At 36.3% G+C, this 12,079-nt stretch overlaps 1 protein-coding gene across 1 annotated transcript in view; it reads left to right on the plus strand.

Moving 5' to 3' along the window:
• The window catches only part of HECTD4 (HECT domain E3 ubiquitin protein ligase 4), a 75,319-nt gene that overhangs the window by 22,569 nt on the left and 40,671 nt on the right, over positions 1–12,079 (plus strand). Inside the window, exons 9-21 of the mRNA XM_075769513.1 lie at positions 99–260; positions 357–470; positions 1,219–1,359; positions 1,692–1,924; positions 2,090–2,235; positions 4,329–4,399; positions 5,071–5,176; positions 5,800–5,920; positions 6,804–6,932; positions 8,142–8,266; positions 9,336–9,489; positions 9,787–9,887; positions 10,951–11,149. Coding sequence (XP_075625628.1) covers positions 99–260; positions 357–470; positions 1,219–1,359; positions 1,692–1,924; positions 2,090–2,235; positions 4,329–4,399; positions 5,071–5,176; positions 5,800–5,920; positions 6,804–6,932; positions 8,142–8,266; positions 9,336–9,489; positions 9,787–9,887; positions 10,951–11,149 — 1,802 coding nt within the window. The remainder of the gene's footprint in view (positions 1–98; positions 261–356; positions 471–1,218; positions 1,360–1,691; positions 1,925–2,089; positions 2,236–4,328; positions 4,400–5,070; positions 5,177–5,799; positions 5,921–6,803; positions 6,933–8,141; positions 8,267–9,335; positions 9,490–9,786; positions 9,888–10,950; positions 11,150–12,079) is intronic.

Consider the following 12,079-nt stretch of genomic DNA (forward strand, 5'->3'; position numbering starts at 1 on the left):
TAAATAGAAATCTGCCTTATTTGCTGTCTGTTATTATGAGGTTTTAATGTTATGAAGAAACACGTGTTTGTGTTACATTTTTCGGTTTAATGTTTCAGCTGCAAACACTAGCTGTGGGCTGCCACTGAAGATGTTAAGGAAGACTCCAATATACACATGTGGAACGTACTTGGTGATGTTGGTCCCACCCCCGGGTGGATCAGGCAGTTCTGCAACACGCTCGCTCTTTGGAGGAACAAGTGCTTTGTCGTCTTTAAAAAGTAAGTCAGATAGATTTGTGGCAGATTTTAAGTCCTTGGTTTTCTGAAATACGATAAAAGTCTCAGAAATTTATTGGAGACTTTTTTTCTATGTAGTCCTTGCTTCGAGCTTGGTGTTCAATATTTCGGATGGGCAGTTCACAAGCCGAGCAGATCTCATTGATGCTGCGGGAAGTTCACTTGGACGTGGTGCTCTAGTTCCAGGACTTGGTAAGAAGTAGATTTGTTTACTGGGAATATTTCAGAACTAGACATATCCAACCCTTCAGTTCTAAAGCTGTCTGGATTTCAATTTGCAGTTGGTGGGGTTTCATGTCTATGGTGAAATTTTGTAAATTTAACATTTTTAGAAAGTTCAGAAAACAAGAAAAGTATCTTGCTTTTGCAGTTTCAGCTGCATATAAGCTCATGAAAAGTCTTTTCTGTAGCAGAAAACAATCTTGAAAGAAGTCTGATTTTTTTTTTTTTTATACCCTGCTTATGCTGTAAGGTGTGACAAAGTTCTTAGTATCTGATTTCTATATTTGAAAATACGTAAATGCATCTTAGCTGGAAAGACGTTGTAGGTATTTCTGATTTCCCTGTTGCTTTATGACTGAAACTTTATGAGTGTTTTCTTCATGATGCTTGCGACTTTTTTTTTTTTTTTTTTTTAACTGCTTGGTATAATAAAATAGTCTTTTGAACAGTGTATTTTCAAATGGAGTATTTGCCTGAAACGGATGCTGTTGTACATTTACTTTAAACATCAAAAGGGATGTATGTTCTCTTCATTCCTTTGTTAAGAAATCTCCTTTTAATGTTTTTCATTCCAATGCATTGTTATTAAATTGCTGTTACATGACAGAGAACTCTTAAAGCAAATAATTTGGCTTTATATGTGCTATAAAAATACTTTAGTCTGGTTTTCTAACAAACGTTCTAAAATTTGACATGCAAAATATTTTCTCTTTCTTAGGTGCCTGTTATGATACCATGAATAACATGATATGGACATGCTCTAATGATTATATTGATCAGTGGTGTAATCCCGGGAACCAGGCATTCCATTGTGTCTGTCAGAGACTGGGAGTGAGTCATGTCATTACAGAGCCCAAAGGTGAGGTAAACCACAGGGCAGCATTTTATACAAAGTGGAAGTGAACTGTGCGATTTTCATAGAATAAATATGCAGAAACTACCTTCTGAAAGTTTCTGTTAAAAGCAGAGTTCATCTTTGCTTTGAGAAAGGAAAAAGCAAAAAGCAAGACATGTTTGGAGATTTCCAGAGTCTTGCTACCTTTAGCATGTTAAAAAAGGTCTTGTTTTGTTTATCACGTGTGCGAGTGTCCTGAAGTTAGAGATGATGATGATATATTGCGTCTTAGAAGCAAATCCTAATGCAATAAGCTGTGTTTGCAGACACCATGTGAACTGCTTTTCTTCTTCTAGGGGATGCAACAACCACAAATGAGGTTATTAACCAGTTACTGCACCATGTTGGTGCCATGTGCATCCACCAACTCAACCTGCTTGCAGCCAGCAACAATCTTCCCATAACAAATTTTTTAGGCAAGCAACATCCAATCGAAGCACATCATCTCAGCAGTATTTGTGACATTATGGAGAAGGCGATGGTGAATGGAGATACGTGTATAATACGCTGCATCCTTGTTGTCTTTCAGGTACAAGAGCATCTTAAATGTACTTCACAATGAACACTAAAAAAACCGCTCTAACTCTGAGATTTCTAGTGACCTAGACAAATAGTTTGAGAAACTGACTGCAGAAAATGAGTTAATGCGAACAATGTTTAAGTTTTTAATATTGTTGTGTTTAATTTTTCTTAGGTGGTTTTTAAATTTTTCTTCAGCCCACAAACTGAAAGAAACAGAGAGATTGTTAGAAGGTCTGGCCTATTACTTTGGCAGTTACTGATGGCACCGAGGGACCAGATTTGCTCTGAAATTCAGAAGGAGGTTTGCCTAGCTATTAGGTAAATACCTGTTTTGTCCAATTAAACTTAACTTAGATTATTTGGAAGTGTTGTAACAGATGAACATTCAAACAGTGTTCAGCTGTTTAATTTTAAATTAATAAGATAAAATTTAGGTCAATATAGTATGATAAAATTATTATAATTTATATCTGTGGATGAAGGGAAATACAGTGTGTTTGTCTTGATGATAGTTAAATAACAGATAGCAATTACTTTCCGTGCTTCTTTTCATTTGTTGCTTTTTATTGGCTCTCTTTAGAGGTTTTTTAATGCTTAATATAATACAGCTGCTAAATTGAAGCAGTCTTCTGCATTTCATTGATGGCTAGAATGACTTCCTCAGTTTATATAGTTTATCGGTGTTCTGGAATAGGCCAAGCTAATGTTCTCCGCTGTTATACCAGTGTTTCAGGCAACAAGGTTGAATTTCTGCTAAACAAAAGGAATGTAAAAGGAAGTAGAATGAATAATACTTGAGGAATTCTGGAAGATTTAAGGCCCAGGAAAAAACATTGGCAGGGTAGTAAGACTGTGGAGAAAGTGAGGTTTATGTTTAGAAAACAGAAATCTATTTTGGTACAAGGGTGGGCATCATGTCTCTGGGCTGGGGCACCAGGTCAAACAGAACGGTTGCTTTAGCTCTACATCATATTAGCTACTGCATCTCTTGAACCTGGTGCTGTGTAATTTCCTTTCTCCGGCTTGTCAAAATAGCAGAATGACTAAGTACAAAGCAGCGAGCAAAAAGTGCGATTGTGTATCACGAAAACGAGATAATGTAAATCTCAAGGACAAGGAATGCTGTCTCAAATGTCCTAAGTACAAATATAATCTGCTTTCAAGTGGGAAGTGCTCCAAAGGTTGAGAACAAAATCTTCTGAAGATCAACCTGCATTTTTTTTGGTGTGAATCACGACATTCCAAATTTCAGTGGCTTTATGCAACTCTGAAAGTGAGCTGAAGAAGAATAGCATATCTTTAGTACGATTATCTAGCATTTTCAGGGTTTTGCTTTGACAGGGAAAAGTGTATCCTGTCAGCTGTATGGACAGCTGCTGCATTTTTCCCTTGTTTAACCCTGTATTCTCCAATGACTTGTGGAAAAAAAAAAAATCAGAAGTGGGGATTAAGTAATATCTCCTTCCTCCTGTTTTTTCACTGGGGGATTCTGATCCCAATGGAAACCTCAAACTTAGCTTGCAATGTATGATAACTTTTCCTGATGTTTATATCGCAAGTTGGTCAGTGTGAGCCAGAGGGAGGGAAGCTGCAATAATCTCTGCTCTCAGTGTGAAGCTGAAAACCATACCAGTTTTATATGAGAGTGTTATTTAAAAAGAAAAGGGAAAAAGAGAAGAAGAAAAAGTCTGCATAATAGTTCCAACACTTCAGACAGTCACGAGGTACTCCTTTTAAGTTATTGTCATCCTCTATCTTGATGTGGTAATTCATGTAGAAAGGACAAAGTTCATCACAAGTGAGAGGGGAAAAATATCTCCATGAGGAGTATTTATGCATAGCTGTGTTCTTTCTGAAATGCTAGTTCTAGAATCTTCTGCTTAGCTTAAACTAAGCCTTCTACAAGGAGCCAGTCTTTATAAAACTGTAACAGTTGTGACTTCTTGATTACTATCTCTTGCATTTTCCATTGTTCTTGTCACAGATAAGCCACAGCTCTTACCCCATCGCCAGAGTTATTTGAGTCGTTCTCTAAGCCATCATCTGTTTCTTCTGACATCTGTCTGTGTCTTGAAAAAATGATTGTGCTGTCATATATACAAGTGATTAATGTGGAGTTTCTCAGAGGGGAAGCAAATAGCACTTGAAGGAGCTTTGGGACCTAAACAATAAAATATAGTTGATTATAAGAGATTTGTGGAGAAAGCAGCTGTTTATTTTATGACTAATACAAATGTTAAAATATGGGGGATGGCTTTCTAAGTTGGAAGAAGCTATTACATAGTCATTCTAATTGTTACGTTGGATACTAAGCTGAGATTCTGTGATGCCATTTTTCACATGTCCATTGAAATTGTTTTGTTCGCTTTTAAATACATTAAGTAATACATGATTTTATATTTTTTCTTTAGCTCTGGTTTAAATATCCTGTATCCTGGAGAAGCAGAAATCAATAATTTATTGAAATTGGTCTTAACTGAAGGTGAGAATGTCTTACTGACATGTGAGAGAGTGTTTTTTCTAATTGAAGGCAAAAAGTGAAAATACTTCTAAACCTCTGGAGGGAGAACAGTTCAGAATTCTGCTTTAAACCCATCCTATTCTAGGAAATTATGGAATGCTTTGAATTGTGAAGCTGCCTTCTGAATGACTACATGGTCAAGCTTACGTTAGGCGTAGAAAAGGAAAATTTGTCTGAATCGGGCAACTGTTTGAAATCCAGAAGGATTAAAGTTCTCTTTTTGTCACAATTAGTAATGTTTCTTGACCAGATTGTGTTTTAGAACACCTTGTTAGCAGTTAGTGTTACCCATGGCGATTACACAGTAACTAGAGGTAATTTTAGTCCATAGTGAAAGAGTATTAATCTACTTGCGTTTACCATGAAATGGGAGTCTGCACTTAGAAGCAACTGATGCACGGTAATTTGTTACTTCATAGGAACGTGCTTGTGCGTCAAAGTCTTTGGAATTTAAAACAGCGCTGTGTGCAGAGTAAGTTTTAACAGTCTATAATATCAACAGGGAATTGGGTTACGCTGTTAATATAGTAATTTCTGAGAAGTAGCATATATTAAGCAAGATATCTGAGGAAATAAAACTATATTAATGCTGTAAAATCCTGTTTTGCAAAAGTTTTTGCATTTCATTTTAGGAGAGAGAAATAGTGGTCTCTCCCAACTTCGCGACGTTATCCTGACTAATTTAGCTGAGCAGCTTCAGAGCAACAGATTTGGAAGTGAAGATGATGATCATTATAGGTAAAATGCAACAATATGCTCCCCTTCTCCCCCCATTTGTAATGTATCTTTATGTTATTTGCGTTAGATTAACTTGCATAAAATTCTGCTGAAATTGCTTGGTAACTTACTAGCGTCGTGACCTGAAATACTGTCTTTGTGTCCGTAGTGGGTAGGATTTCATTACGACAAGGGAGAGAGATCTGACATTTTAGGGAAAACATTAGAGTCTTCTGTACACAGACTTAGTTTTGGATTCCCTGCTACCTACTGTGTATCTGGTAAATGTGGATGATAATTCATAAGTACGATATTACGACATTGCTTTCCGTATCACTGTGTTAAGTGGCTTTTCAGCAGTAAAACTGTCAGTCTCGAGTTCAAGTTGGGAGGAGTCTTTTTAGGAGTCATTCAAAGTCATGGATTTGTATCAGCACAGTTCAGGAAACCCCTGGTAATCTGTTGCACTGATGTTAAACATTTCAGGCTTGGTTTCCTTTGTGTCTCAATCTCTGAAGTTGAACAGACATTTGTTTTGGTTTCACATAATTTGTGATATCATTTGGAGACTTTTGAGATGAGCAATACAAAATACACCATAATTAGACTATTAACACTTTACATCTTTCTTGCATTTTTTGAAGACTGAATGATGAGCTATTGCACTACATTCTCAAGATTGTTGTCCGAGAATCTTGTGTCTTAATCACCAAGTGCCAAACTGTATCTAAAGATGATTTTCAAAGACTTCTTTCAACTGTGCCTGTAAGTAAAACGTATTTTGATAAAAGTATATTTGCCTTTGGCTGCTTTTCCTCCTTAAATATATCATCTTCACTGTATATACAGAGGTGAAACTTTTATAGTTGTGTGCCTTAACAAATACAGAAAAAGAATGTCTTTTGTTTATGCTGTGCAGGGAAGGAAGAAACAATTTCTTACAGCAAAGTAAATCGTACAGTAATGCTAAAACAAGTTTATATGTGGATATATTTTCCAATTGCTCTGGTAGCTGTTTCAGTTTAATGGAAGTTTGTGTAGCTCAATCTTCAAAGCATTACAACAATTTAAAAACCAAACTCTTTCTAGAGTTGTGTGTAATGATTCATGCAAACAAAAAGGTTTATCATTTACAGACAAAAATGAGTGAAAGTTGACGGTATTTAATGATAAAAGTTCGTATGCGTAGATGTTTTCAGCAGGGTCAGCTCCCTGATCTGGCTGATGGCAAAGGCAGGGGAGCTTGCATGTGAACACTGGGGAGGGGACGGGAAGTCATGGCCTGTGCTGCAGGAGGACGGGGAAGGAGAAGTAGCATGGAACCATCACCTTCAGGAATATGAATTAAATTTAGCTCTATGGTGGCATTATCTTTTCAGAATTAATTAATGTTATGGTACTTAAATATTTCTATAATGTTACAAACTTGAATAAAATGGTACTACTTCTATATGTTTCTTCTCTTAGATATGAATTAACAAGCTTGTACTAAATCAGCAAAAACTCCTTCTGTTCAAGGGAAATTATTTTTTGCTTATGTTCATCCTCTCCCTCTACTTTTTTCCTCTATTTCAAAGTACAAGGATTGCCTGAATCAAGCATGCTTAAAGGGTTTAGATAATGTAAAGTGTACTTATTTATGTTAAAGGCTGCATCTTCGTGTTTGCGGTATCTGATGGCTGTACAGAACCACCTCCTCAGTAACACTATTTTGATTAAACCTGATGAAAATGATGACAGTGACAGCTCCTTGCAGGGAGAGACATTGAAGGTACAGGTAAACACCAAGTTTTATTCTAGTATGGCTCTCTACAGTCAGTGTTCCTATGACACCTCTTGTTTCTGCAATGCATTCTACTTGCGCTGCTTCCTTGGTTCTTTTCCTCTTGATATAGTTAAATTACTGTAGACAGTTCTTTTCCTGTTCTCTAGCTAAAGTCTGCAATTGTTCTGTGTTCTGTATTCCAGCTTGGGTCCTATATTGTCAGTGAGAGCAGACACTTCCCTTCCTAAACATATGTATAATGAAGTTTTAAATGTATGTTAATTAGTATGTGCTAGTAAGAAAATTCATGTGCCAGGAATCCTTTCTGGACACGTTACCCCCCCACTTTCTCTTCTCCAAACCACTTAGAAGGTCTTTGAAAAAATACTTTTTTCAGATTTAAATTGGAAGGGGTTTTCTCATTTGCCTTATCTGGCTTCTGCTTTTTTGCAGTTTTAACTTACAAAGCTTATGTAGAACCACCTACATCTGTTGTCTGAAATAGCGTGAATAATGTTTGTGGCAAGGAAACTGTTAGAGGACAAGGTTCACGGACAGCGGTTGTTTTGTTGGTATAAGGTTTATTAAAATGGTGTCATTTCATATTACTGCTGGAATAGTCTCGAATGAACCTGTAGCAGCCAGGTTTGTCCTAGCATGCAGGCTGTCTTGTTGTGGTAGTTCTTGTAACAGCAACAATTCTTCTATAGTGGTATTGATTTCTGAATTTCTGGTATTGTTTGTTAAGCTGGTTTTGTCTGCTGCTCTTTGAGACTTTGTGTGCTTGTAATCTGCTGCTGTTGAAAGTTATTTGTTCAGGCTCATTGAGTAAATGCTAAATATCATAGTACTTTTCTTGTCTCACTATTCACCCATGTTTTCATTGTTCAGTTTCTCTCTCTACAGTGGTCCTCATACCTGCTAGGACATTCTGTCACCAATGCTGTACCTTGGCTGGCTAACAGCTCTCTCTCCTGTGCTGGACTTGGGGATTCCTTCCCTTTAGAAACTGGATGTGCATCCTGTAAAATATGCACCTAGTTTCTCCCAGCATTTTGGGGCTTAGCATTAATCAAATTTAAGTCTTGGATGAATCTACTGCTGCAGGCCTGCCAGGTCACATTATCATTATTTTAATTTGGAAATCCATCATTTTGTTCTGTTGTCCTTTTTTTGTATTCTCTGAGAATTTATGTATTCTATAACTCCTTTTGTACTCAGGAGCTAAAGACCAGCATTTTGTCTCTTGCCACGCAAATTCTGACAGGATGCGATGAAGTCTTAGAAATGCTGCAACAAGTCACTACAGCACTAATAAACAGTGACATTTCTGATAGAGAGCAAAGGTAAGACAAGGATGAGTCTGCTGACTTGAAAATAGTAAACTGTTGCGTTTTGTGGCTTATTGCACAAGCACAGTTAGCATTACTTATTCTTTATAACTCCATACTGGAGCTTTGAATGTATAGGAACTGTTCCTTACTATAGCATTTGCTTAGCACTTTTTTTTTTTTTTGAAGAATTTAGAATCAGACTCTGCATGTCAGTACTACTAGCTTGACAATCTATAGAAACTTCAAACTGGTAAGGTTTTAGTCAGTTACGGTAGGATTTATGAGCAGGGTGACTGAAAACAAACTGTAGTTACTCATTTGGGAATATTCCTGTAAGCTAGGGCAATTTTTTTTGTTTTTAAATTCCTGACTATTACAGCTCTAGTATCTGGACTAGATATTTTATCCATGACAAGTCTTGAATGTTGTTATGATATCCTGCATGTTTCATCAGATAGTGTCACCCCACCCTTCCTTGTCTCCCCTCCACTTAAAAATATATGTTGGGAACGGGATGTAAACAAAAGCTATGAACCTTTTCTCTCATTGAACAAACACCTCCCTCTCCCTGTTGCATTTCAGGTTTCAGTTTCTGTGCTTTTCTGTGCCTGCAACATTAGTTTTGTTTATTGAAAATACACGATTCCTTTGAGATATTTTCAGATGGGTTTCATGCTCAAATATATTTTTGTAGATACAGATTCTTTTAAAGTACTTTGAGCTATATGTGCTAGGAACCTGATATACATACTGAACAAATACATTTGTGTTTGATGTGAGCTTTCTTCCCATGCCCATGGGAGCTTATTGTTTTCTAAGTAATTATTAATTTCTTGATTTACTGTCTATCATTGTTTATTAAGAATTGACAGCAAAGACTAAGATGCTAACACTTTGGAGAAATTGTGATGTTTTCAAGATACTAACTTCTGGGGTTTTTTTTTAAATATAATGCCAATGTTCTCTGAATTTTAAATTGCCTACTTAGGCAGTCTGTTACAGGATTAAACAGATGACTAAAAATAGTAGTGATACTCTATGAAAATAGTTGTTACTATGTAAACGTTGACTCTCCTTACAGATTAAAAGGCCTGGAGCAAATTACGAAGGCTACTATGCTTGGTCATCTGCTTCCCGTCCTACTGACATCCCTGATGCATCCAAATTTGCAAACTCTAACTATGGCTGATGCCTTGATGCCTCAGCTGGTGCAGCTGGTTCTTTACACAAGTCAGGTATGGCCTTTGTGTCAGCAGTTGTCTACAAAGGGAAAAAGATGTGGCATGCATGTTCTAAAATGCTGTAGATCTAGGCCAATTTTCTGCAGTAAGTGATCCACAGATCATAGTTTAAGAATTGCTCGACAGCTACAAAAACTGATAATACTAAATTCGACTTGGTACAACAGCCACTAAATAATGGTTTATTGTCAATAACAGCATACAATGTGATTGTTAATATTATTTCAGTGATGAGATCTTAAAATTGTTTACTGTTTGCATGTGTCTAACACTATATATTTTGTGCCACAGACTGCACTGCTGCTTAAAACTCAGTCTCCAGTTTTCTCAGAACTGAACAGTTCCCCCAGTGGTGCATCAGAACAGAAAGGGAAGCTGTTACCTGATGAGAGGTGATTTTCTTTACATTTGGGTCTTTTCATGGGATAAAATATCTTAGCTGTAATATTCATTTGACCATTGCTGTGGGATAAATCTTAAAGCAGCAATTTTTTTTTACCTTTTTTTTTTTTAAAAGGCAAAGCTGTAATGTTTTGTAAGGCTGTCTTAGAGATGTATAAGCCTTTAAAAAAAGGCAATTAGTTCTAAATTTTTTTTTGCATATTGACTTAAGTGTTTAATATCGTCAGGTTGTTTGCACAGGGTATGGTTTGTTTTGTGTTTTCCCCTCACTTTGAGCATTAGGAATTAATTCAAAATGTTCCTCTTACAATAAATTTGTCTAAGGAAAACCGTCACGAGAAAAAGTAAATTGCTCTGGCAGCATAAGATACAGTATTAAAACCATTGGAAAGACATTAAATGATTTCATTTACATAGAGAAATATAACAATTTGAAGTCCTGCATTTAAATCCTGAGTCTCAGCTCAAAGTTATACAGCTTCTGCTTAGAAAGAGAAACACGCAGCTAAATTAAATAAAAATGCTTATCATAGCTATTTGCAGTGTTGCAGAATTTGTAGTATTAAACACCTTGTGATAAAGTGTAATATACTGTGTGAAAACTCTGAAGACTTTATTTTCAGTCCTCCTCCAAATTACAAGCTTTGGCGAAATATTAGGCGTATTGTTTTATGATGGTATAACCAATTTTGGGCGGTGTCCCAGGAGGGAAGGTTTTTTTACGCCACCAGTCTGTGTGTTAGAAACCATATACAGTACCATTTACTTTTTTATGGTGCTGCTTAGCTTGTTTACCATATCTTGGAAATTGGAAAGCATAGAGAAAAGTTCAGATTTTACAGGTTAGAGATTGGCATAGTTATTCTAATGTACGGATTTTGTGCTATTTAAGTTCTGCGTGTTCCCTCAATACAGTTATACCTAAAATGAGGAGTCAATACATACCAGTACTGAGAGGTGATTTTAATTACTTTATAGTTTGATATAAAGTCCAAATATATAGTAGAAATCTGTGGTTTGAATTTTAGGACTAATTTTTCATTCTAATTTCAGAATGCTGGAAGAGAAAGAAGAACCAGGTTTTCTTACGGGTTTGAAGATCCCTGCTCCTTGGGCTGCTGGGAAGACTGTAGAAACAGTTCATCCCGTCAGGGATAACTATAAATTTAAAGAAACTGTCCATATTCCAGGAGCCCGCTGTTTATATCTTAGATTTGACAACAGATGTTCTTCACAATATGATTACGATAAGGTAAGCAAAGGCCAATTCAGAAATTCTTTCTCTTGTATATATTTCCATCAGCAGCACTTCCCATTTTTATCTTTTCTGCCCCTGTCTTTCATGGCACCTTATATCAGGATAACGCAGGAGGTTTTTATTGATAGGAGCTTATTCGTGTACACTGTAAAGTCATAGCCTACTTAATTCAAGGCTGTAAAGTACAGGGATGCAGAGAGGTTCTCTCTTGTGTGGCACAAGTGTAGAAGGACTTTTGAAAAGAGTTCTTCAGTTTCATCTTAAGGCTAGACTTAGCTAAATGATAGAAAATGTACAAAGAGTTGTAGACATGAAAAGGCAGGGAGATAAAGATAAATGTTTATGTTTAATTTCTATTATTCTTGAAGAAACAATACAAAACAAATATATGCTTAATTCTTCTTGTGTATTGTTTCAGAACATAATATCCAGTGATTGTTTCAATGTGTAAACTCATTAGTTATGAGGATTTTTTGTTAAGAGTTAGGCTCTGTTATTAGAAAGTTTCCTCAAAAGATGTCAGAAGTAGTGGTAGTGATGAAATAGGAGGAATATATTAGGCTGCAGAGATAGGGGGTTTAATTTTGGGGTTTTTTCCCCCCTCAAATTTATACCAGCTCTTCCATTTTTTTTAAGTTCATTTTGTGATGGTTAAGATTTGTCAAAGTTTGACTGACTTCTCACTTTTGCTGTTGTTCGGTTTCCTGATTTCTCAAATTTTAATCTAGCTGCCTACTTTGTAGATCAGCACAGTTTGTTTAAACTGGGCAGTACTGGAAAGGTTACTTTTTCCTCCCTGCCGATGATAAATGGCGTGTTTACATGGATTAATATGAACAAGTATTTCCAATTTCAAGAACACAACTAATAGCACTTATTTGTATAATCAGAGAGCTACTTGTGCTGCTCACTAGTTATTGCCGT

This window comes from Balearica regulorum, chromosome 17 (genome assembly GCF_011004875.1).
Source record: "Balearica regulorum gibbericeps isolate bBalReg1 chromosome 17, bBalReg1.pri, whole genome shotgun sequence".
NCBI classification, from domain to species: Eukaryota; Metazoa; Chordata; class Aves; order Gruiformes; family Gruidae; genus Balearica; species Balearica regulorum.